This window comes from Rhinoderma darwinii, chromosome 4, assembly GCF_050947455.1.
Source record: "Rhinoderma darwinii isolate aRhiDar2 chromosome 4, aRhiDar2.hap1, whole genome shotgun sequence".
Lineage (NCBI taxonomy): Eukaryota > Metazoa > Chordata > Amphibia > Anura > Rhinodermatidae > Rhinoderma > Rhinoderma darwinii.
This window is the reverse complement of record NC_134690.1, coordinates 216033339-216060537: the sequence shown is the minus strand read 5'-3', so window position 1 is coordinate 216060537 and position 27199 is coordinate 216033339. Positions and strand designations below refer to the sequence as shown.

Sequence of the window (27199 nt, the reverse complement as noted above, 5' to 3'; positions counted from 1 at the left end):
ATTCCTAACAGTGGCATCCGCCAATATAGACTTTATCTATTAACCCCTTCCCTCTTTAGCCACTTTTGACCTTCCTGACAGAGCCTCATTTTTCAAATCTGACATGTGTCACTTTATGTGGTAATAACTCCGGAATGCTTTCACCTATCCAAGCGATTCTGAGATTGTTTTCTCGTGACACATTGGACTTTATGTTACTGGCAAAATTTGCTCGATATGTTCAGTATTTAATTGTGAAAAACACCAAAATTTAGCGAAAAATTGCAAAAATTAGCATTTTTCTCAATTTAAATGTATCTGCTTGTAAGACAGGCAGTTATAATACACAAAATTGTTGCTAATTAACATCCCCCATATGTCTACTTTAGATTGGCATCGTTTTTTGAACATCCTTTTATTTTTCTATGACCTCACAAGGCTTAGAACTTTAGCAGCAATTTCTCACATTTTCAAGAAAATTTCAAAAGGCTATTTTTACAGGGGCCAGTTCAGTTGTGAAGTGGTTTTGAGGGCCTTATATATTAGAAACCCCAAAAAAGTCACCCCATTTTAAAAACTTCACCCCTCAAAGTATTCAAAACAGCATTTAGAAAATGTCTTAACCCTTTAAACATTTCACAGGAATTAAAGCAAAGTAGAGGTGAAATTTACAAATTTCATATTTTTCTGCAGAAATACATTTTTAATACAATTTTTTTTATAACACAGAAGGTTTTACCAGAGAAATGCAACTCAATATTTGTTGCCCAGTTTTTGCAGTTTTAGGAAATATCCCACATGTGGCCGTAGCGTGCTACTGGACTGAAACACCGGCCTCAGAAGCAAAGGAGCACCTAGTGGATTTTGGGGCCTTATTTTTGTTAGAATATATTTTAGGCACCATGTCAGGTTTGAAGGGCTCTTGCGGTGCCAAAACAGTCAAAATCCCCCAAAAGTGACCCCATCTGGGAAACTAGACACCTCAAGGAAATTATCTAGGGGTGTAGTGAGCATTTTCACCGCACAGGTTTTTTACAGAAATTATTGGAAGTAGGCCGTGAAAATTAAAATCAACATTTCTTCAAAGAAAATGTAGGTTTAGCGATTTTTTTTCTCATTTCCACAAGGACTAAAGGAGAAAAAGCACCGCAAAATTTGTAAAGCAATTTCTCCCGAGTAAAACAATACCTCACATGTGGTAATAAACGGTTGTTTGGAGACACGGCGTGGCTGAGAAGGGAAAGAGCGCCATTTGGCTTTTGGAGTTCACATTTAGCAGGAATGGTTTGCGGAGGCCATGTCACATTTACAAAGCCCCTGAGGGGACAAAACAGTGAAAACCCCAAACAAGTGACCCCATTTTGGAAACTATACCCCTTGAGGAAATTATCTAGGGGTATAGTGAGCATTTTGACCCCACAGGTTTTTTGCAGAAATTTTTGCAAGTAGGCTGTGAAAATGAAAATCTACATTTTTTCAAATAAAATGTAGGTTTAGCTAATTTTTTTTCATTTCCACAAGGACTAAAGGAGAAAAATCACCATAAAATTTGTAAAGAAATTTCTCCCGAGTAAAACAGTACCCCACATGTGGTAATAAACGGCTGTTTGGACACACGGCGAGGCTGAGAAGGGAAAGAGCGCCATTTGGCTTTTGGAACTCAAATTTAGCAGGAATGGTTTGCGGAGGCCATGTTACATTTACAAAGCCCCTGAGGGGACAAAACAGTGGAAACCCCCCACAAGTGACCCCATTTTGGAAACAACACCCATTGAGGAAATTATCTAGGGGTATAGTGAGCGATTTGACACCACAGTTTTTTTGCAGAAATTATTGGAAGTAGGCCCTGAAAATAATAATCTACATTTTTTCAAAGAAAATGTAGGTTTAGCTAATTTTTTCTCATTTCCAGAAGGACTAAAGGAGAAAAAGCACCACAAAATTTGTAAAGCAATTTCTCCCGAGTAAAACAATACCCCACATGTGGTAATAAACGGCTGTTTGGACACACGGCAGGGCTTAGAAGGGAAAGAGCACTATTTGACTTTTTGAGATCACATTTAGCAGGAATGATTTGCGGAGGCCAGGTCACATTTGCAAAGCCCCTGAGGGGACAAAACAATGAAAACGCCCAAAAAGGGACTCCATTTAGGAAACTACACCTCTTGAAGAATGCATCTAGGGGTGTAGTGAGCATTTTGACCCCACAGATGTTTCATAGAATTTATTAGAATTAGGCAGTGAAAATAAAAACAGTCCTTTTTCTTCAATAAGACGTAGCTTTAGCGCAAATTTTTTCATTTTCTCAACAAATAAAGGAAAAAAAGAACCCAACATTTGTAAAGCTATTTCTCCCGAGTACGGCAATACCCCATATGTGGTCATAAACTGCTGTTTGGGCAAACGGCAGGGCTCAGAAGGGAAGGACCGCCATTTGGAGTGCAGATGTTGCTGGATTGGTTTCTGGGCACCTGTGGGCCCAAAACAGTGGAAACCCCCCAGAAGTGACCCCATTTTGTAAACTACACCCCTCAATGCATTTACCAAGGGGTGTAGTAAGCATTTTAACCCTGCAGGTGTTTTGTAGAAATTAGTGTGCGCTCAATGTTGCAGAGTGAAAATGGGATTTTTTTCCATAGATATGCCAATATGTGGTGCCCGGCTTGTGCCACCATAACAAGACAGCTCTCTAATTATTATGCGGTGTTTCCCGGTTTTAGAAACACCCTACATGTGGCCCTAATCTTTTGTCTGGACATATGACAGGGCTCAGAAGTGAAGAGTACCATGCGGAGTGGAGGCCTAATTTGGCGATTTACAAAGTATTGGTTCACAACTGCAGAGGCTCAGATGTGAAATAATAAAAAGAAACCCCTGATAAGTGACCCCATTATGGAACTGCACCCCTCAAGGCATTTATTAAGGGGTGTAGTGAGCATTTTCACCCCACAGGTCTTTTCCATAAATGAATGCGCTGCGGATGGTGCAAATTAAAAATTTATATTTTTCCCTAGATATGCCATTCAGTGGCAAATATGTCATGCCCAGCTTATGACGCTGGAGACACACACCACAAAAATTGTTAAAAGGGTTCTCACGGGTATGACGGTGCCATATATGTTGAAGGAAACTGCTGTTTGGGCACGCTGTAGGGTTCAGGGCCGAGGGAGCACCATTTGGCTTTTGGAGAGCGGATTTTGCTTGGTACTATATTTGTTTGAGTATTGCTGGTGTTTTATAATGTGGGGGTACATGTAAGCGGGGCGGAGTATATAAGGGGCATAGTCAGGTGGTATAAAAAAATAAAAATAATCCATAGATGTGTGTTACGCTGTGAAGCAATCCTTTCTGCACAGGCCGGTGTCGCACTGATAAATGGTGTCATTTCTTATCCCCCTTTTGGTCCACACTCCGCGCCTTTGTAGTTTGGGGAATTTTGCTGGGAAAGTATTATCCTGGTATAATACGGGCACCGTCGCTTCCATCGGATATGATTGGGCCCTCCCTTCCTGGTTCCCTAATTTTAGGTCCTTGATAAATCGCCTCTTGAAACAGAAGAAATGTTCTCCTCGGGCACAACTGCATATTTTTTTATTTCCTGACTTATTGGAGCCATAACTAATTTTATTTTTCATAGACGTAGCGGTATGAGGGCTGGTTTGTTGCGGGACGAGCTGTAGTTATTATTGGTACCATTTTGGGGTACATGTGACTTTTTGATCACCTTTTATCCTATTTTTTGGGATGCCAGGTAAACCAAAAAACGCAATTCTGGCACAGCTTTTTTTGGTTTTTTTTTATACAGCGTTCACCACGCATTATAAACTACATGTTCCCTTTATTCTGCGGGTCAGTACGATTCCGGCGATACCTCATTTATAGAACTTTTTTATGTTTTACAACTTTTTGCACAATAAAATTACTTTTGTAAAAAGAATGTATTTTTTCTGTCGCCAAGTTGTGAGAACCATAACGTTTTAATTTTTTTGTCGACGGAGTTGTATGAGGGCTTGTTTTTTGCGGGACGAGCTATAGTTTTTATAGGTACCATTTTTGGATACGTGCGACTTTTTGATCACTTTTTATTGTAATATTTGTAGGGCAAAGTGACTAAAAAACAGAAACTCTGGTAACGTTTTTTACGGGTTTTTTTTACGCTGTTCACCGCGTGCAATAAATAATATAATATTTTGATACCTCCGGTCGTTACGGTCGTGGCGATACCAAATACATATGGTTTATTATTATTTTTCAATAATAAAGGACTTGATAAGAGTAAAAGGGGGATTGTGTGTTATTTGATTACTTGAAACTTTTATTGTTTTCAAACTTTTATTTTTTGCACTTTTTTTTACACTTTTTTATACTTTTTTTACACTTTTTCTCAAGTCCCACTAGGGGACTTGAAGGTCCAACGGTCAGATTTTTTTTTTTCTAATACATTGCACTACCTATGTAGTGCAATGTATTAGATCTGTCAGTCATTCACTGACAGCAAGCCGTTTAGGCTTCGCCTCCCGGCGGGGCCTAAATCGGCTTCCGTAATGGCAGAGCAGGAGACCATTGTGTCTCCTGTTGCCATAACAGCAGTCGCCAGTCCCGATTGCCTGTCAGGGCTGGCGATCTGCTTGTAACCGCTACGATGCAGCAATCGCTTTCGATTGCTGCATCGAAGGGGTTAATGGCAGGGATCGGAGCTAGCTCCGGTTCCTGCCGTTACAGGTGGATGTCAGCTGTACAGTACAGCTGACTTCCACCGCTGATGACGCCGGATCAGCTCCTGACCCGGCGCCATCTTGCCGGCAGCTACGGAAGCCGATCAGGCTCCGCCGCCGGGCGGATCTTGACCGGCTTCGGTGCTAGGCAGACCGGGAGGCCAGTATTAGGCCTCCGGTTGCCATTGCAGCCACCGGAACCCCGGCAATTTCATTACTGGGGTTCCGATGAGCTGCAAACACCTTAAGTGCAGCGATCGCGTTTGAGCGCTGCACTTAAGGGGTTAATGGCGGGGATCGAAGCTAATTTCGGTCCCCGCCGTTACAGTCGGATGTCAGCTGTAAGATACAGCTGAGATCCGGTGATGATGGGACCGGCTCAGCTTCTGAGCCGGTGCCAAACGTTTGACGTACATGTACGGCAAGATGCGGGAAGTCAGTACTTTCCATGACGTACATGTACGTCAAATGTCGGGAAGGGGTTAAACAAATACATCCTGAACTACGAACATGAGAGTTCATGACGTATCTGTTTAACATACGCCATTATAGTGGATGAGTGACGGATGCAACTATTAGGCATGGGTTTAACGTATCCGTCGCCCATAAACTATAATCGTATCGGTTGAACATAAAAATCTATTGAAAGGCCCATGACGTGTACGTTAAACATATACATGCAACACTCAGACTCCCCTTTCCCAACGTACACACTAAACATAGGCTAAAAAGTGATGTGAACAAGACCTTATTCTGTACATGTAAATTATTGTTGCAATCCATTACTCCATCTCAATAGAACGTCCCACTTTCAAAGAATAGTTTGTAAAGTGTTGTGCTTATTAGAATCAGTCAGTCCTCTTTGACTAGTATAACCATATTGAATTGTTGTTGTGTAGATTATTCAAATCCACCAAACCGCTATTGAGTCAGTGGTTGACAAGGAGCGACATTGCTGAACAGACATGCATTCATTTCATTCAGCCGAACTGCCAGTAAAGGTAGCGATGATGTTTCATGGCTATGGGGGGGGGGGGCATTTAGAATAATGGTTTTAAGAATTCTCTTTTGAATTATAATAATTTGTGGTTAGTAACTTTTTAGGACACTTTTTGGAGTGAGTGCAGCTTTCAGCATTGTATCCTTGCGGAATATGCAAGGACGCAGAGATGAGCGGGCTCCATAGCAAAGATTAGAATGAGGTCCCTTTGGGGTGATGGCTTGCAATCCCATATCCGTAACCACCTTTCAATGGACTATACGCTCATGTTTGTAGGGGGGGGGGATCCCTGCACAGGTTCTCACAATCTATCTGCAGGAACCCCATAGCAGAAACATGGCACGGTATGGGCATTTGGGAAATTTGGCGTGGCAGGTACATCTGCCAGGACCTGTCACATAGTCTGGATTGCAGAGAAAAGTCAGAGTCTGCAAAAAATTGCTGCCACGTGTGTGAATTTAACCCCTTAGTGACCAGCCCATTTTAGGCCTTAATGACCAAGCTATTTTATTCGTTTTTCTATAGTCGCATTCAAAGAGCTATAACTTTTTTATTTTTTCGTCTACATAGCTGTATGAGGACTTGTTTTTTGCGGGATTAGTTGTGCTTTTTAATGGCACCATTTTTGGGTACTTATAATTTTTATATTAACTTTTATTAACCTTTTTGGGGGGGGGAATTATAAAAAAAAACTGAAATTCCGCCATTGTTCTATGCGTTTTTAAATAGACGCCGTTCACTGTGCGACGTAATTAACATGTGACCTTTATTCTATGGGTCGGTACGATTACGGCGATACCACATATGTGGAGGTTTTTTTATGTTTTACGACTTTTGCACAATAAAAACACTTTTGAACTAAAATTATTTGCTTTTGCATTGTCGCTTTCCAAGAGCCGTAATTTTTTTATTTTTCCATCAATGTAGTGATTTTTTGGGCTTGTTTTCTGCGGGACAAGACGTAGTTTTGATTGGTACTGTTTTGGGGTACATGGGACTTATGGATTCATTTTTATTATGACTTTTTTGGGGGGCAATGGAAAAAAATTGCAATTTCGCCATAGTTTTTTGCGTTTTTTTTTACGGTGTTCACTTTGCGGTTTAAATTACATATTAACTTTATTAATGGAGTCATTACGGTCGCGGCGATACCACATATGTGTACTTTTTTTTTTTTTTTTACACTTTTACTAAATAAAAACACTTTTTATGGAAAAAAAATGGATTTTTTTACTGTACTTTTTATTAATAATCTTTATTTCACTTTGATGACTTATTTCATTAGTCCCATTAGGGGACTTTACTGTGCGATGTTCCGATCGCTGCTATAATGCTCTGGTATACTTCGTATACCAGAGCATTATTGCCTGTCAGTGTAAATCTGACAGGCAATCTGTTAGGACGTGCCTCCGGCGCGTCCTAACAGGAATATGTCTAGGGCAGACCTGGGGGCTTTTATCAGGCCCCCGGCTGCCATGACACCCAATCGGAGACCCGCGATTTCATTCGCGGGCCGCCGATGGGTGACAGAGGGAGCGCACTCCCTCTGTAAACAAAGTTAAATGCCGCGGTCGCTATTGACGGCGGCATTTAACGGGTTAAACGGCCGCGATCGAAGTAAACTTCGATCGCGGGCGTTGGAGCAGGAGCTCAGCTGTCATCAGACAGCAAAGCCCCGGCTCCTGCCTGCACGGGAGACCCGTGCAGGACTTAGACTAGGCTGACGTGAAAAGGCGTCAGCCTAGCCTAAAGCCCATTAGTGAATCACGTAAAAAGGCGTATTAGTGGTCACTAAGGGGTTAACAAGAAGAAAAAAAAACGAAAAACAAATAGAGGACTATATTTTAAGTAAATAGCAAAACTATACATTGATTATTGGAATGAAATTGATGGCTTATCGTCAGGATAGGACATCAATTCCTGATCAGTGGGGGTCCGACTCCCGGCACCCCCGCCTTTTAGCCGTTATGAAAGGGCCATGGCGCTCGTAAGAGCGCTGCGCCACCTAAATTTCAAACTGCCATACTTGTAGTGGCGGTTCACAGTATTCCAGCCTTCTCCCATTGTTAGTGAAGGCGAGTGCTGCGGCCTCTTCAAAACAGCTGATCGGCGGGGGTGCCAGCAGTTGGACCCCCACTGATCAAGTGATGCCCTATCCTGAGGATAGGCCACCAATTTCTTTGGACTGGAAAACCCCTTTAATGAAGTATATTTATGTGTCTAACTTTAAAAAGGAAATGTTGGACTATGCAAGTGGATACATTTGCCTTGATGTCTACAATTCAAAGGGTTTACACCAGAATGTACATATGGTTGCATGACTAGCCACATTCTGCCTGAAGCACGGACTACAAGGTAAAGGATGCTGATAAAGATAGCCCCCCCAGCAGAAATGAAGTGGAGGGGGGGTTGCAATGAGGCTTTGTAAATTCTACTTACACTCTGAACAAAGATGATTATATACATATAATGATATAAAACAAAATTAATGACTGACCTTATTAAGTTTTCAGAGAGCTCAATTACCAGCTCATCTCGAGCATCTGGAACATTTTTTCTCAAAACATCTTGAATTTCTTCCAGGGACATAAATGGTACCTCTCGCACCTTTGATTTATCTGATGTAACAATCAGCAAAAAAAAAAAAAACACACAAAAAAACTCAGCATCATTAAAGAGGCTCTGTCACCAGATTTTGCAACCCCTATCTGCTATTGCAGCAGATCGGCGCTGCAATGTAGATTACAGTAACGTTTTTATTTTTAAAAAACGAGCATTTTTGGCCAAGTTATGACCATTTTTGTAGTTCTGCAAATGAGGCTTGCAAAAGTCCAAGTGGGTGTGTTTAAAAGTAAAAGTCCAACTGGGCGTGTATTATGTGCGTACATCGGGGCGTTTTTAATACTTTTACTAGCTGGGCGTTCTGATGAGAAGTATCATCCACTTCTCTTCAGAACGCCCAGCTTCTGGCAGTGCAGATCTGTGACGTCACTCACAGGTCCTGCATCGTGTCGGCACCAGAGGCTTCAGTTGATTCTGCAGCAGCATCGGCGTTAGCAGGTAAGTCGATGTAGCTACTTACCTGCAAACGCTGATGCTGCTGCAGAATCAACTGTAGCCTCTGGTGCCGATGTGTCCTCGCTCGTCTGACACGATGCAGGACCTGTGAGTGACGTCACAGCGTGATCTCTCGAGAACACGCTGTGTCAGCACTGCCAGAAGCTGGGCGTTCTGAAGAGAAGTGGATGATACTTCTCATCAGAACGCCCAGCTAGTAAAAGTATTAAAAACGCCCCGATGTACGCACATAATACACGCCCACTTGGACTTTTAAACACACCCACTTGGACTTTTGCAAGCCTCATTTGCATAACTACAAAAATGGTCATAACTTGGCCAAAAATGCTCGTTTTTTAAAAATAAAAACGTTACTGTAATCTACATTGCAGCGCTGATCTGCTGCAATAGCAGATCGGGGCTGCAAAATCTGGTGACAGAGCCTCTTTAAGGTGTCACAACGTACCGGACCAGTACAACTCGGATTTTATTTTATTGCTCTCAAAAGGAAGCACCAAGTTAAATGACTCCTTATAAATAACGCGTAACAACTGCTCAAAAGGGTTTGCACACTGGCAAAACAAGATCTAAATCTAAGCAATGACTTTTTTTGAAATTTATTTTTTAATTAAATGTATGCCCAAAATTTGGGCTGCATTTGTGACCAACAACTAGTTGTGAAAGAAATCTAGCAATGTTTGTTATTGTACAGGGTGATATCATTCTCCATATTAAGCGACTAGTTGGCTTCATTTATCAAAATTGTCTACCTTAGAATCATGGCTTGACCGCTGTGACAGATTCGTTCTCCAACGGATCCAAATGGATATTGGCTGATCCCATTGACTTTAATGAAGTCTATTGAGGGTTCCTATATTTTTGATCGCAAGAATAGCGCTGCAGCCTGCTATTCTTGCTTTAAAGAATACCCTAAAGCAAACGCGTACTCCAAAGAAACCTTGTAACGAAAGCTTAAATAAAACTTTTCATATTATTCTTAGCAATTGGTTTCTATGGACAACAAGACCAGGTTTCCTATTAGATTCCAGTTTTGATGAATGAGGATAATTTGCTATGTATGGAGACTCTGAAATCACCCTGCCAAAACTATTTATTAGGACTAACAACCATACATACAGTTAAATAGATAACACACAAAGCAGACATCACTGTAGAGGATATAATGCACACTAGTAATGAAGTACGTCTTCCAGAATACTATGGTCTTCTTTAGGGCCACATGCATAAGGACGTGCCTGTAAACACAGTCCGTGATTAGGGGCACGGCCTGCTGATGACGGCCGCGGACAGCCAATATAAAATAGTATGGGCGCACGGTCAGTAAAAAGCAAAAAATAGGCTATGTCCTATCTTTTGTGGGAAGGTATCAGTCAGCCATAGAAATGAATGGCTCCTTAATTACGAACCGCAATTACGGACAAAATCTTTGGTTATGTGCATGGGGCCTAAGATGTAAAGTGTTCTCGTATCCCTTATTGTAATCATATTGATGGTAAACACGGGGGAAAACGTATTTCTCATTTTGATTATTTATCAATGAATCTCTCAGACACCCTAAGGCTGTGTTCACAAGTGGCAGAAACAGATTTTACCCTTTGCATTGCATAAATGCAGCACGCATAACAGTGTATATTAAGATCAATGGGCTGTCTGTATTTCTGTGCATTATACAGAGTCCTCCAGAAACAGAGAGACACTCTTTGTAGGAGGTCTGCATTTTGGCTAATAGATAGAGGACTCGAACGAGGGACTACTTTCTTTTAACTCAGAATGCCCTTTTTAGGAGACTTGAAAATGGATTTTGTAAACCAGTCAACCCATTTAAAGATAGTTAGAATTTTGACTGAGGCCAACGGTTGGTGTTGTATACAGTGCAAATACACATGAAACATACTTGTGTGGGCAGTTTGTGTCTCATCATCACTGTCTTCATCCTTTCTTGATTTTTTCTTTGTCTTTTTTATCTTGATCTCTCTGGCATTGAATCCACCACCACCTCTGCTGCTTCCACTGCCCTCTGGAGGACAAAGATTGTAAAAGAAAGTAGTCTTGAATTAGCTAAGTAGGTAATGAGCACATTATACAATGGCACACCATTTTAGGGTAAACATTATTAACGATTATCATCATTTAATACTATTATATGATACTACGTAAAATAACTCAGTGGCCTATACTATGAAAACATAGGTGGATAACAGGGATGGCAGGTAACATGGAGTTCTGCCACATGGAAGCTTGGCTCTGTTCACATGGCTGTATTTAGTCTCTGTGCAGAAACTGTATATTTAGAGCGAAGGATGGCATTAGATCTCATGCTGTGAGATCAGGAAAGCCTCTCCGAAAAACAAACTAAAAAGAGAAATTCAATGGTTGTAATTTTAGCAGGTATTTCTCTCATCTTTCTTCTTTTTTTGCTCTATTCTTTTGCCACTCCCCCTTGATTTACCTTCATTCTTCCCAATTCTTTTTTTTATTATACCTTGTGAGCGTTTACTTTCTAAGAGCCACACTTCTCGTGGGGAATGGATACCGGCATATGACTTGAAAGAGCGTTATTGCGAAAGCAGAAACATGTTTTGGGCCTCACAACATTCTCCCCCCTTTATAAAACTAACGTTCTGGTGCTTTATGTCATTCGCTTAAATCGGACCCACAATCTGGCATGTCATACAGTAGATGTTGGATTATTGGAAGATACGGATGATGCTGGATTATTGGAACTATAGTGAAGATGGATAAAGTGAAATTCACAGTGCTACTACTTTAATTAAAGCGTAGCTCTGTTTTCCAAGCACGTAGCTCCCCTGCGTAAATTTAGGATTGCCTGTTGGAGACACAAGCAGGACGAGTCGATTCAGAGTTAAATATAAGAATCCTAACCTGCAGTTACCACTAGTTGGAGCTGACTATATAGGGATTTATACAGCTCCTGTTTTGCTGATCAGGAGCTGTATAAAACTGCATGCTGTGAGCTCCCCCTAGGGGCAGCTGTAGTAAAGAGAATTTGATTATTTAACTTGATGACTGTGTGAATGCAAATAGCAGTTCAGTGCCAGTCGACTTCGTGCCACTTACAGTACATGAAGCCTGTGGTGTGGTCTGCTTGCACTGAATTTATGTGGCAAGAAAGCAGTGAAGGTTGGTATACCCATGACAAATCCAAAAGTAAAGAACAACGTAGTGCCAGTATTACATATTCAGAAGACACCTCATTGCTGCACACTTCTAAGCTATAGATTCTAAATAAAATATAGATTATTCCTTCAGCTGCATCACATTCATCTTTGACTATGATACACAGGAGCTCAAAAATAAAATAAATTTCATGACCTTTGTGGCGCTTTGACACTTTCTATCAAATAGATCCCAATCTTAGAGAACATTCTTTATAATCCATTTCATCGTAACTAGGAATAGATTTAAATTCAATGAAATATATGAAATGCCCTATTTTAAGCATACCCATTAAAAGTAAAATCTTGGCAGTAGCAAATGATTCCATATCAGAACCACTTATTTTAATTAAAGTCCTGATTGAACCAGTCTCAAGCTGAAATTATTCGAACCTCCCGGAGCTACATTTTCCGATTTCAACACGACTACATAATAAGAGTTTTACATTTGCATCCAAATTGGTTAGTTTATTTTTGGCCTCTAATTTATTTCAGGTCAACACACTGCTTACACCTCTTCAAAAGAAAAGAACACTGTTATGGACTTTTAGGCGTTACTACAAGTATCTAACCATCCTACAGTCAAACACAGAAGGCAATTGGACTGCCGTTATGGCACACTCCCTTTGGTTGACTTGATAGTATCTCTGAATAAAAGGTTTTATCACTCCAGGTTGCAAACAGTCTTACACTCTAGAAATGAAATAGTAACCTGTGGCTTTCTTCCGCCTCTCATCCTTTTTCTCCTTCTTGCCTATAGCATTCTCCAACAAAGAGGCTTGCTTTAGATCTTCTTCTGTTACCAGAAACACAGGGCTGCGCTTCATCTCCTGTAAAAATAACACATTAGTGTCACTACAGATATAATAATGTTCAGAATCTCATAAACCCCATATCATAGTTACCAAATTGTAATGGGCTCTTCTGTACAGAACCCGGATTCTCTGACCTGGCTGAAAAGTTTCCAAACCTACCCCTCTGTGTCACCAATACTGCGGTGGATCCCTCCTTACAAGGAGCACCATATTCAGGTTAATATGTGCGTTAAAGAGGCTCTGTCACCAGATTATAAGTGGCCTATCTCCTACATAATGTGATCGGCGCTGTAATGTAGATAACAGTGGTTTTTATTTTGAAAAAGAATCATTTTGAACAATTTTAGATTTATGCTAATTAGTTTCTAAATAGACAACTGGGCGTGTTTTTACTTTTGACCAACTGGGCGTTGTACAGAAGAGTTTATGACGCTGACCAGTGGCCAATCCGTGTCACACACTTCTCATTGTTCCAGCCCAGCTTCTTTCACTGCACACACAGTGCAACAATGGGCTGGAACAATGAGAAGTGCAGGACACTGATTGATCAGCGTCATACACTCCTCTGTACAACGCCCAGTTGGTAAAAAGTAAAAACACGCCCAGTTGTCTATTAAGAAACTAATTAGCATAAATCTAAAATTGCTCATAACTTGCTCAAAAATTATCGTTTTTCCAAATAAAAACCACTGCTGTTATCTACATTACAGCACCGATCAGATTATGTAGGAGATAGGGCACTTATAATCTGGTGACAGAGCCTCTTTAAAGAGGGAATTGTTCCAAATAAATACAGAGAAATAAGGCTCTGTTCACACCTAGCATCAGAGGCTGCGCAATTTTATGTGGCAAAACGACAGACACCATGATGGAAATCCAACAGAATCCATTAAAGTCAATGTGTTCTGTCAAGTGCCGCTGATTTCTTGCCAAGCGACGGAGACGGTAACTCTGGTTTATCGTTGTTCCGCTCCTGACAGCAAAAACACTGGAAAGCCCTGACGCAGATGTGAACAGAGCCGAAGAAGAGAAAGGAGTCAGCTTCGGAAAATTTAAACCAATGCAACCAGAACATTAGAGCACCTGGTGCGCTGTATAGAAGAAAAATCTATACATGGTGGCTTCACTTTTCTAAAATGCCTGACCCGTAAGTGGCATACTGTAGGTGCAGTGATTGTACGCGCCAATCTTGGGGCTTGCAAACGAGATACTGATATTTCCATACAGGTGCTTCCAAACATAGGAAATCTCTGGGATCAGAAACCCCTTTATTAATTACATATGCCTGAAAATGACAAGCCTTTTAACATACGTTGCAGACTTACTCCTCAGAAGGAGCCACCGCCATTCTATGTTGCCGTGGTCTGCCTTTCTAGATGTTAGAGATCATGAAATGATATAAAAATCAGATCTCGATTACACTTCATGCTTACAGCCTATGTCTAAGGTCCATAACAAATGACACAACCCGTTTCTCTATTCTGAAAAAAACTAGATGCTAAAAAGCTTTGGTTTTAAAGCATTAAAGAGTTATTTGGTCCCTTGATAATCTGGCTACACTGCGCCTGAAGCTCAATGCACAATATTGTAAAAAGGTGAATTCTTGTCTAGAATAGATCCACTTGTCATTTTAGCAGATATAGACTGACAGTTAACATCAATGATCGGAAATCATGCAGCAAATATTTGACTCTGGTTGTCAGTGATATTTATTGCACTGCTAGGGAGCGCAAATATTTGCTAGGTATTCAATGGGCACATTGCTAAAACATGAAAACGAATGAGAACCAGGTTATTGGACCCAATGCAGTTTTCCTTGAGGTGTGTGTTTACATTTGAAGGGGTTTTCCAGTTTCAGAAAAATGAAGCTTATTGAATAAAAAGTTATGACATTTTCTAATGTACTCTGAATTATTCCTGGTTTTCAATATCTCTGCTTTCAGTCAGTAAATTAGACACTATGGGATTAATAGATATGTCCTGGTCATATGACACCGATGCATGGCTCCGTACAAAAACTAAACAGTTATCAGAGCCCTCTCTTGTAAGAAACTGCACCAGTTTGAGCACAACCTTACCAGGACAGATCTGCAGCACAATAAACGTGCTCATACGATCACAGATCTTAAAAACCACAAGGAGCTGATAAGCAAACTATATATATAAAAAAAATTGTATAACACTTCATCCCAAAATGCATAGAACCAGAATGCCCCTTTAAGTCAAAAGTTGATTGATTTAAAAAACATATTTGCCGCTAAAATGTGTTCATACCTTCTCAGCTTTGTGTTGCATGAGATCATTAAAAATACCGGTGCATTCATTTATAAACTTTTCACTGACGACAATGTTATCTCCAAAGATTCGAGCAGAAGATTTTTTATTTAATGTTATCATCACTTGCTGGAGTAAGATTGAGGCGTCTTCCACAGAAAAACAGCTTGGTATCAAAGGCTAGAATTGAACAAATCAAGAATAAGACAATTATCCATATGAGCCCGCTATTTTAGAAATACAAGTAATAAATACATTTTCTAAGTTGCCAAGCCCCAGCAAAGCTGTATAAACTGAAATGTATTTGCTTTCTGTGACTATTAAAAAAGTACAACATTTTAAACAGGTTCTCCGCTTTGGACAAACCCCACTTGTTAGAGAAGTTGTTTGACCATATGCTGATCACAGAGTCTCTTCGCTGGGACGCACAGCGGGTATCTGTCATTTGTGCAGGAGTGTTCAATATCCCTGCAGCGCTGCCACAAATTGAGCATTACACCGTACCCGTTCAAACCAATGTGTACTGTGTAATTCATGAAAAGACAGGTCCGCCAGAGCCAGAGCCACTCTTTGCAACCACTATCCCCGCTGACCAAGAGATGAGGATCAGGGGAACCCCCTGTATTAATGTAGAGTTCCCTAAAAATGTATTAGTTACATAAGCAGTTGCCATTTTCATATATCAAAGTCAGTGCAATAGGATAGCTAAAAGAGGATGAGGATTCTTATGCGATTGTATGCTCTGGTAGACAACACCCCCCACATATAAAGGACACATTAAATACTTGGAACATTTTTATTCTGGAATATACTATATCTTGCCAGTCAGGGCCACAACGACTCAAGAGACAGTGACTTACACAGATACAGTACCTCAATATCCAGCCATGATCCTGAGCTTATAGCTTCTTCAGCTGAAGCTTCCACCTGGTCCACTATACTTTGACCAACACATACAGACTTTAAATAAATTAAAGAGGCAGACTTGTATCTCTTTCTTATATATCCGATCGGGTCTGGGATCCCAAGTCTAGATAAGGAATCATACTCTGAAAAAAAATAGAAGAAAAATATATATGGATTAAAGGGTAACTAAACGTTCAGCAAACTTCTGACATGTCATAGTGACATGTCAGAAGTTTTGATCGGTGGGGGTCCGAGCACTGAGAACCCCCACCAATCGCTAAAATGAAGCAGCAAAAGAGCTCGTCCGAGCGCTAAGCCACTTTGTTTCTGTTCGGCTTTTCGTGGAAAGCCGATGTAGCGGTGTACGAGCCCATAGACTTTCTATTGAGTCCGTACACCGCTACATCGGCTTTCCGAGAAAAGCCAAAACAGAAACTAAGCTGCTCAGCGATCACATGAGCGCTTCTGCCACTTCGTTTTAGTGATTGGTGGTGTCTCAGAAGTTTTGATCGGTGGGAGTCAGAGCACTGACATTTCGCTAATAGGTTCCATCGGATTTCCATAATTTCACCGTGAAAAATAATGCAGCATGCCACGCTATTTTTTCCGGTACTTTGGACTGGAACACAGCCTTACAGAATACGCTAGACGTAAATGGACACTAAATCTTCATACAACTTGTGCTAATCTAATAGTATACCTGATATCTAAGACCTTTGCAATTTACTTTCTTCAAAAAGTTTTCGGTCTTATTCTTGCAAAGTCTGTATGAAACTGCCACTAGGTGTCTCCCTTCCTGCAATCTGCTGTCCACCCCGTGCTGTCATGAAAATGCCATCTATAGTTGCAGAAAAGATGGACTGTAGGAGGTGACTTCATGTGCACTTGTCCCTTTGCGATCTAATGTTTGCCGCACGTATCTCTCAATAAGAACTAAACAGCTGCATGTAAGGGCTAATGCAGTACTCATGTAAATCTAAAATTAGTTTTTTTCCCACGAATTGCGGCAAAACCGCACCATTTTACAATGATCTCACGAAAATCCACATTGTAGTGTCAGATTTACATATCAGTGATGGAGAGAGCAGGAAATAACAGGACAGCTGAAACAGAGGGAATAGGAGGAGATTCTGAAAGCACTAAAATGCAGGTGGAATGTCATAACATCATTTGGGATGAAGGAGAATCTTAAAAGCGCATTCACATTTGAACACCAATTTACAGTTAATTTATAGAACGAAACTACATAAAAATGTAGTCATTCTGTAAATACATTGCATTTCTTTGGCCTCGTTCACACTTACGCATTTGATTAGAATTTATAAAGATCTATTTAAAAAATCAGCACAGATTAATTTTTTTTTTTAATAGTGTTCAAGGGTGGAAATTTACTTTACGTTGTACACAAAATCTACCAACTCATGAATTTTCACGTTTTGAGCAGTTAGGTTTTAAGAAAGATTGTTGAGAAGGGGTGTAAAGTTTGTGGAATTGCCTCTTGAACAGCATAGTAGGCCTTGCAGTTTGACAATGTCCTATTTCTATTTTCATTAAAACAAACAAGCCATAGTACGGAATGTTGTATTTTAAAGAAAATAAAAGAGCTCAGCTCGCAGGTCTAGAGGCAGAAAGTGAAAAGCCAGCTATTTCATGCCAGGACGTGCATTCTCTGAATCACCTTCATGCAGCGGAAAACAAGATTCACAAAGACCTCCTTGTTTCTTTAACAGAGAAAAGTAGTGTGTTACCTAGGTAACCGTTTTGCTTGAAAAAGGCGTCTATCCAATTGCTCTGTGTTCTGGCATAGATGTCGGGAATAAACACTGCCTTGTCCTGTCTTCCACCGACCACTGTGCCCTTTAAACGTCCACAGTTAACAAGTTCCTCCAACAGTGCTGCAAAAAAGGATTAACAAAGCATTTAAGGAACGTCTAAAGATCACCTCTTAATTGTCAGAGCAGCCTGGAAAACACTGCGTACAATGTAAAATGTACTGGACAGGTATCCTATAGTGCATTAAATCACAAGACCGTTGTATACATTACAAGGCAAAAGCAGATCTTGCACTCAGGGCAACCCCTGTCCATTATTACATGTCCTCCTCACACCTTTATTATACCAAGTGGCTTTTGCTTTGGAGGCACACTAATGTAGTACAGTCACCCATTGACTCCTGTGGTGTCCGTAGAATACTAGATTTCCCTAGCAACAGACAAGAAGCCTGGCAATCAGGACAGGGCTTGGTGCCATCTCAAGAAAGAAGATGGTAGATGGACACAGACATATGCTGGGTGGTCAGTATACCAAAACAATAGCCAAGCCATCGGTTTGAAAACAGATCCATCATACCTATCATCTTTAAAGAACGGGAGCTATGATGGTAGTGACTAATAAGAGCCCAAAGCTACAATTAAGAAGAACAGTCTTTAGGAATACTACACAGTTATGGTAAACCGAGAATTATACAGTTACCTCAATTTAATCCAACTACTTTTCAACTGAAATATGTGAGAAATAGGTATCTTAATTAGCATATTGATAAGGATAAGAAAATGGGGAAATTACAGCACTCAAAATAAGACCAAATATTTATTACAATACTATAAATTCAATTTAATGACTATGTACACCTTTGACTTTTTTTTTTTAAATACTATCTAAATACTATTAAAAAATATTTGTACTTTTTTTAGATACAGCTGCTTTGGATCCTGTATACGGAGAGGTTGTATGTAGCACAGAAATCTGTATCAGTCAGGTTAGCGGGATTGACGTGTTCCGTGTCAGCGGGTCCTGCTTATCTCAGATACGCAGAATTGAGCGGTTATCGATCACATCTAAGTTCACAACTTAGATGTGATAGATTAGAGTTGGATCCCCAGTGTCCAAGACATGCAGGATCCGCTGTCACTGAATCCGTCAGTGCTGCGGATTTGATGGATCCAGGCCTTCCGTATGATACAGCTGCTCTGTATACAGGACACAAAGCTGCTGTATCTCAAAAAGTAAAAATGATTTCTTTAAAAAAGTATTTTGAAAGTTGCACCAATCACTCTGATAAACATTTTTAGTTTAACCAGTTCAGGCCCGGGCTATTTTGCGCCTTCAGGACCAGACACCGTTTAGCCCTTTTTAGCACGTGTTAGTTAAATGGCTATAACTTATTTGTTGCGCTAACGGCGTTTTGCGATGTTTTTTCCATAGACAATGCAGGTTTCTTTTTTATACACATCCTTTCTGCTATTTTAGAATTTTTATTCTTGAAGTTTGAAAACGTTTTTTTTGGGGGTGGGTATTTTGTGTATTTATAATTTATTTTTTTTTGCACTTTACCTTACTTTTATTTTTTTACTATGGTCTGTCCCTCAAAGGTCAAAAAAGACCTTTGGGGATCTTAATATATTTTTTTTTTCCTTTCTTTTACACCATCTTTTCCACTGTAACTGGAGCTGCACAGCAACCCCGGTTACAGGGGAAATCAGCCGTCATATAGTGACGATTGTCACTAATAGGGCTGTGCTGGGTCTTGTAAGACCCAGCAGCAGTCTGTCACTAACAGCACCCGGCGATCATGTGACCAGTCACATGATCACCGGGAGGAATAGAGACAGCGCCGCTGCCTCTATTCCTATACACAGCGTTCATTGAGTACAAGAGATCAGAGAAGACAGAAGCAGCAAAAGCTGCTTCTATCCTCTCCTCAGGATCCCCGGCAGTCACTGACAGCCGGAGACCCGACATTCAGCTGCCCGATCGCTCAGTGAGCAAGCTAAAACCCGAGCCATAAAAAGTCTATGGCTCGGGTTTTAAGGACCCTGACCGCTGGCCGTAAAAACACAGCCAGTGGTCGGGAACCAGTTAAAAAACAAGAACAAAGTGTACATAGCAGCAGTTTTTAAATAGTCAAGACCTAAACACCATAGAAAACTCAGAGCATATTCAAACATTGGACCTGAATGAATATCAGCCAGGCGTATGGATTTCCCATAGATGCGTTTTCACAGAATAGTGAAACTTACTGGCCTGACTGCGTACATCTTTGAGCAGCCTGGACTGGTCTGTTTATTACTGAAAGTCTGCAAGACGGGAGATCGCTATTTGAATTATTCATCTGCCTCTTCCTCTGACTGAATATTTATGCTAGTATATGGCATTTTCTGCTGAAAGGTAACGGCTGTCCTTACAAGTTATAATGTGTGGAACCATTAGGCCAGGCTGGAGTTATCTGTGATGGTAAGGTCACGACTACTTTTATTCTGGCTCCTGCTACTTTCGATCAGTAGTTGTCTTATTTTAACTATTATATTAAATGTTTTGTTGGCATATATATATATATATATATATATATATATATATATATATATATCTCTATCTATCTATCTATCTATCTAAAGCGTTTACAGCTTCATACAGATGATAAAGTGAGAACAAACAAGAGTAGTTTAGCAGATACCATTTAGTATTATATTTATTTAAATCAATGCATGAAAGATGCTGAAATACTTACAGTACAGGAGATGCTCGGGAAAACCATATTGAGAAATCAAACTGATTACTGGTGTGGGCCTAAAACAGAACACAAGATCACTGGTCACTATTTCAGTTTGTTTGTTTTTATTTTTAATTAATGTAAAACCAATTATTAACTTTTTCTGCGTTTTTTTCTTCTCCACTACTTTGTATTGATAAAACCAGAATAAGAGTAATTTGAGGTTATGTAAACTGAGAAACTACACAATAGACCATATTTTTCGGACTCCTGACCGCTTCTTACTTAACACCTTCCCGACCCATGACGCGCCGGCACATCGTTGAGAGGGGAGGGGGATGATGTTTGGAGCGGAGCCCGCTCCATACGCTGCAGGTGTCAGCTGTGTTGTAACTAGTTAAATACCGCGGTCAATAGCGACCGCAGCATTTATAGGGGTTTTGTCATAAATGTCCTTCATGAGATATCCACAGGATGTCATAAATGTCAGATAGGTACGGGCCTCACCTGTGAGGCCCGCACCTCTCTCTAGAACGGGGCCCCCTAGACCCCGTTCTATCTTACCAGGCTCCGCTGTGTCCCGGCCACTTCCTGGTTAGGTGGTCGGAAGTTACGGAAACAGCCGAGTCTTCGCTAAGCTACGCTGTTTCCGTAACTCCCATAGAACTGAATAGTAGTTACGTTGTTTCTGTGCAGTGTATTGTACCAGAGATCTAATGATCATTAGTTCAAGTCCCCTAGGGGAACTAATAACGTGTAACAAAAAAAAAAAAAAAATCCCCGTTATTTTCCCCAAGCAAGACGTAAAAATAAAAAATATTGTATCCGTAGAAGTCCGAAACTATTACAATATAGCGTTTTGACTCGCACAGCGAACGGTGTAAAAAAAAAAATCATTTTAAAACCCCAGAATCAGTTTTTTTTTTTGTCACCACAGCTCTAAAAAGAATGAAATAAAAAGTGATTAAACAAAAAATCTTAAAAAATGGTTCTAATAAAAAAAGTACAGCTTGTCCCGCAAAAAATAAGCCCTCACACCGCTCAGCAATTAAAAAATATAAACGTTATGGCTCTGAGAATATGGTGAAACCAAACAATTTTTTTTTAACCAATGGTTTTTTCCTTGTAGAAGTAGTCAAATATGTATTTTTTTTCCTATTTTCTGTTTAAAACCTGAGTGCCTCTTATGGTCCGAAAAATATGGTACTTTGTGCATTTGGTATTCACTTTGAATATTATGAAGAGGGGGATAGAAACAAACAGAATTTCTCTGGTGACTGGTATAGTGCCAAGGGACTGGCACAGGGCAAATGTGGTGCTTATTTTTTTTTTTATAAATAAATTTAAATAAGAACTCTAGGTCTTCCCCGGGTAATTGTAGACCAGTAAACTTAACATCCATGACAGCCAGCACGGTTTTACCAAGGACAGAAGTTGTCAAACCAACCGGATTTGTTTTTATGAAGAGGTGAGCAGAAGTCTAGACAGAGGGGCCGCTGTGGATTTAGTGTTTTTGGACTTTGCAAAGGCATTTGACACTGTCCCTCATAGACATCTAATGGGTAAATTAAGGACTATAGGTTTAGAAAATATAGTTTGTAATTGGATTGAGAATTGGCTCAAGGACCGTATCCAGAGAGTTGTGGTCAATGACTCCTACTCTGAATGGTCCCCGGTTATAAGTGGTGTACCCCAGGGTTCAGTGCTGGGACCACTATTATTCAACTTATTTATTAATGATATAGAGGATGGGATTAATAGCACTATTTCTATTTTTGCAGATGACACCAAGCTATGTAATATAGTTCAGACTATGGAAGATGTTCGTGAATTGCAGGCAGATTTAAACAAACTAAGTGTTTGGGCATCCAGTTGGCAGATGAAGTTTAATGTAGATAAATGTACAGTTATACATCTGGGTACCAACAACCTGCAGGCATCATATGTCCTAGGGGTATCTATACGGGGAGAGTCACTTTTTGAGAAGGATCTGGGTGTAGGCAGAAGAAAAAGATTTGGAGAATCAGATCTCACCTATATAGCAATTAATAAAATTATTGCCCCTAGGGTCCTAAACAAACTACTATGTTCATTACACAGGGGAAAAAATTGTGGCGGTCTTAAATGCAGTCTTTCGGTCATAGGATCATGTGGCATGAACAGTAGGTGCATAAAAACACTTACCTCGTAATTGCAGTGAAAAGTCCTCGGATGCGTGCCCTATGGCGGGCAACAAATGACTCCGTATAAATTACACCCGTGTTGTTCTGATCAATTTTCCCTTGAATAACACTTCCAAGTCTTAGTGCCAATGACTGCAGGTAAAGAGGGTTTAAGAAAAACCTTCAATAAGCAAAAGTGACTGGCTACTCACCTTACCAGTTATTGGACTCACTATTGTTGACTTAGCAGATTCCATTACCTCCGAAATAAAAACAAAACACAATCCCCCCCCCCCCCTCTATCTAGAGCGCTGGGGGACCAAGAATATCTCTGCTTAATATGGATTTCAAAGGGTACCTTGTCATACGTAATATCCATAGTGGAGGAAATAAATGATTCGCATCCACTACAGTCCCACTGCAACCAGGGATATTTTTGTTCAAGGGAACAACCCCTGAAAACCATATGAACTAATGATATCTAATTGTCCCAGTCTTGTTATATTACATTTATAGATTAATTTGTGGTGCAGGAAAGGTATAAGGCAGATGTATAAAACTGATTATTTACAATAAACTTGCAAAAAATTGACAATAATGAAGAGTTTAACCCCTTCCCTCTTTAGCCACTTTTGACCTTCCTGACAGAGCCTCATTTTTCAAATCTGACATGTGTCACTTTATGTGGTAATAACTCCGGAATGCTTTCACCTATCCAAGCGATTCTGAGATTGTTTTCTCGTGACACATTGGACTTTATGTTACTGGCAAAATTTGCTCGATATGTTCAGTATTTAATTGTGAAAAACACCAAAATTTAGCGAAAAATTGCAAAAATTAGCATTTTTCTCAATTTAAATGTATCTGCTTGTAAGACAGGCAGTTATAATACACAAAATTGTTGCTAATTAACATCCCCCATATGTCTACTTTAGATTGGCATCGTTTTTTGAACATCCTTTTATTTTTCTATGACCTCACAAGGCTTAGAACTTTAGCAGCAATTTCTCACATTTTCAAGAAAATTTCAAAAGGCTATTTTTACAGGGGCCAGTTCAGTTGTGAAGTGGTTTTGAGGGCCTTATATATTAGAAACCCCAAAAAAGTCACCCCATTTTAAAAACTTCACCCCTCAAAGTATTCAAAACAGCATTTAGAAAATGTCTTAACCCTTTAAACATTTCACAGGAATTAAAGCAAAGTAGAGGTGAAATTTACAAATTTCATATTTTTCTGCAGAAATACATTTTTAATACAATTTTTTTTATAACACAGAAGGTTTTACCAGAGAAATGCAACTCAATATTTGTTGCCCAGTTTTTGCAGTTTTAGGAAATATCCCACATGTGGCCGTAGCGTGCTACTGGACTGAAACACCGGCCTCAGAAGCAAAGGAGCACCTAGTGGATTTTGGGGCCTTATTTTTGTTAGAATATATTTTAGGCACCATGTCAGGTTTGAAGGGCTCTTGCGGTGCCAAAACAGTCAAAATCCCCCAAAAGTGACCCCATCTGGGAAACTAGACACCTCAAGGAAATTATCTAGGGGTGTAGTGAGCATTTTCACCGCACAGGTTTTTTACAGAAATTATTGGAAGTAGGCCGTGAAAATTAAAATCAACATTTCTTCAAAGAAAATGTAGGTTTAGCGATTTTTTTTCTCATTTCCACAAGGACTAAAGGAGAAAAAGCACCGCAAAATTTGTAAAGCAATTTCTCCCGAGTAAAACAATACCTCACATGTGGTAATAAACGGTTGTTTGGAGACACGGCGTGGCTGAGAAGGGAAAGAGCGCCATTTGGCTTTTGGAGTTCACATTTAGCAGGAATGGTTTGCGGAGGCCATGTCACATTTACAAAGCCCCTGAGGGGACAAAACAGTGAAAACCCCAAACAAGTGACCCCATTTTGGAAACTATACCCCTTGAGGAAATTATCTAGGGGTATAGTGAGCATTTTGACCCCACAGGTTTTTTGCAGAAATTTTTGCAAGTAGGCTGTGAAAATGAAAATCTACATTTTTTCAAATAAAATGTAGGTTTAGCTAATTTTTTTTCATTTCCACAAGGACTAAAGGAGAAAAATCACCATAAAATTTGTAAAGAAATTTCTCCCGAGTAAAACAGTACCCCACATGTGGTAATAAACGGCTGTTTGGACACACGGCGAGGCTGAGAAGGGAAAGAGCGCCATTTGGCTTTTGGAACTCAAATTTAGCAGGAATGGTTTGCGGAGGCCATGTTACATTTACAAAGCCCCTGAGGGGACAAAACAGTGGAAACCCCCCACAAGTGACCCCATTTTGGAAACAACACCCATTGAGGAAATTATCTAGGGGTATAGTGAGCGATTTGACACCACAGTTTTTTTGCAGAAATTATTGGAAGTAGGCCCTGAAAATAATAATCTACATTTTTTCAAAGAAAATGTAGGTTTAGCTAATTTTTTCTCATTTCCAGAAGGACTAAAGGAGAAAAAGCACCACAAAATTTGTAAAGCAATTTCTCCCGAGTAAAACAATACCCCACATGTGGTAATAAACGGCTGTTTGGACACACGGCAGGGCTTAGAAGGGAAAGAGCACTATTTGACTTTTTGAGATCACATTTAGCAGGAATGATTTGCGGAGGCCAGGTCACATTTGCAAAGCCCCTGAGGGGACAAAACAATGAAAACGCCCAAAAAGGGACTCCATTTAGGAAACTACACCTCTTGAAGAATGCATCTAGGGGTGTAGTGAGCATTTTGACCCCACAGATGTTTCATAGAATTTATTAGAATTAGGCAGTGAAAATAAAAACAGTCCTTTTTCTTCAATAAGACGTAGCTTTAGCGCAAATTTTTTCATTTTCTCAACAAATAAAGGAAAAAAAGAACCCAACATTTGTAAAGCTATTTCTCCCGAGTACGGCAATACCCCATATGTGGTCATAAACTGCTGTTTGGGCAAACGGCAGGGCTCAGAAGGGAAGGACCGCCATTTGGAGTGCAGATGTTGCTGGATTGGTTTCTGGGCACCTGTGGGCCCAAAACAGTGGAAACCCCCCAGAAGTGACCCCATTTTGTAAACTACACCCCTCAATGCATTTACCAAGGGGTGTAGTAAGCATTTTAACCCTGCAGGTGTTTTGTAGAAATTAGTGTGCGCTCAATGTTGCAGAGTGAAAATGGGATTTTTTTCCATAGATATGCCAATATGTGGTGCCCGGCTTGTGCCACCATAACAAGACAGCTCTCTAATTATTATGCGGTGTTTCCCGGTTTTAGAAACACCCTACATGTGGCCCTAATCTTTTGTCTGGACATATGACAGGGCTCAGAAGTGAAGAGTACCATGCGGAGTGGAGGCCTAATTTGGCGATTTACAAAGTATTGGTTCACAACTGCAGAGGCTCAGATGTGAAATAATAAAAAGAAACCCCTGATAAGTGACCCCATTATGGAACTGCACCCCTCAAGGCATTTATTAAGGGGTGTAGTGAGCATTTTCACCCCACAGGTCTTTTCCATAAATGAATGCGCTGCGGATGGTGCAAATTAAAAATTTATATTTTTCCCTAGATATGCCATTCAGTGGCAAATATGTCATGCCCAGCTTATGACGCTGGAGACACACACCACAAAAATTGTTAAAAGGGTTCTCACGGGTATGACGGTGCCATATATGTTGAAGGAAACTGCTGTTTGGGCACGCTGTAGGGTTCAGGGCCGAGGGAGCACCATTTGGCTTTTGGAGAGCGGATTTTGCTTGGTACTATATTTGTTTGAGTATTGCTGGTGTTTTATAATGTGGGGGTACATGTAAGCGGGGCGGAGTATATAAGGGGCATAGTCAGGTGGTATAAAAAAATAAAAATAATCCATAGATGTGTGTTACGCTGTGAAGCAATCCTTTCTGCACAGGCCGGTGTCGCACTGATAAATGGTGTCATTTCTTATCCCCCTTTTGGTCCACACTCCGCGCCTTTGTAGTTTGGGGAATTTTGCTGGGAAAGTATTATCCTGGTATAATACGGGCACCGTCGCTTCCATCGGATATGATTGGGCCCTCCCTTCCTGGTTCCCTAATTTTAGGTCCTTGATAAATCGCCTCTTGAAACAGAAGAAATGTTCTCCTCGGGCACAACTGCATATTTTTTTATTTCCTGACTTATTGGAGCCATAACTAATTTTATTTTTCATAGACGTAGCGGTATGAGGGCTGGTTTGTTGCGGGACGAGCTGTAGTTATTATTGGTACCATTTTGGGGTACATGTGACTTTTTGATCACCTTTTATCCTATTTTTTGGGATGCCAGGTAAACCAAAAAACGCAATTCTGGCACAGCTTTTTTTGGTTTTTTTTTATACAGCGTTCACCACGCATTATAAACTACATGTTCCCTTTATTCTGCGGGTCAGTACGATTCCGGCGATACCTCATTTATAGAACTTTTTTATGTTTTACAACTTTTTGCACAATAAAATTACTTTTGTAAAAAGAATGTATTTTTTCTGTCGCCAAGTTGTGAGAACCATAACGTTTTAATTTTTTTGTCGACGGAGTTGTATGAGGGCTTGTTTTTTGCGGGACGAGCTATAGTTTTTATAGGTACCATTTTTGGAT

General features: G+C 40.2%; 1 protein-coding gene across 2 annotated transcripts in view; it reads right to left on the bottom strand.

Annotated features, from left to right (window-relative positions):
• The window catches only part of UFL1 (UFM1 specific ligase 1), a 311744-nt gene that overhangs the window by 10219 nt on the left and 274326 nt on the right, over window positions 1-27199 (bottom strand). For both annotated transcript variants that reach the window (XM_075862180.1, XM_075862181.1), the window contains 8 exons: window positions 22617-22747; window positions 20451-20509; window positions 17692-17838; window positions 15911-16086; window positions 15038-15217; window positions 12661-12778; window positions 10667-10789; window positions 8192-8312 (listed from right to left, as the gene is read on the bottom strand). In XM_075862180.1, coding sequence (XP_075718295.1) covers window positions 8192-8312; window positions 10667-10789; window positions 12661-12778; window positions 15038-15217; window positions 15911-16086; window positions 17692-17838; window positions 20451-20509; window positions 22617-22747 — 1055 coding nt within the window. The remainder of the gene's footprint in view (window positions 1-8191; window positions 8313-10666; window positions 10790-12660; window positions 12779-15037; window positions 15218-15910; window positions 16087-17691; window positions 17839-20450; window positions 20510-22616; window positions 22748-27199) is intronic.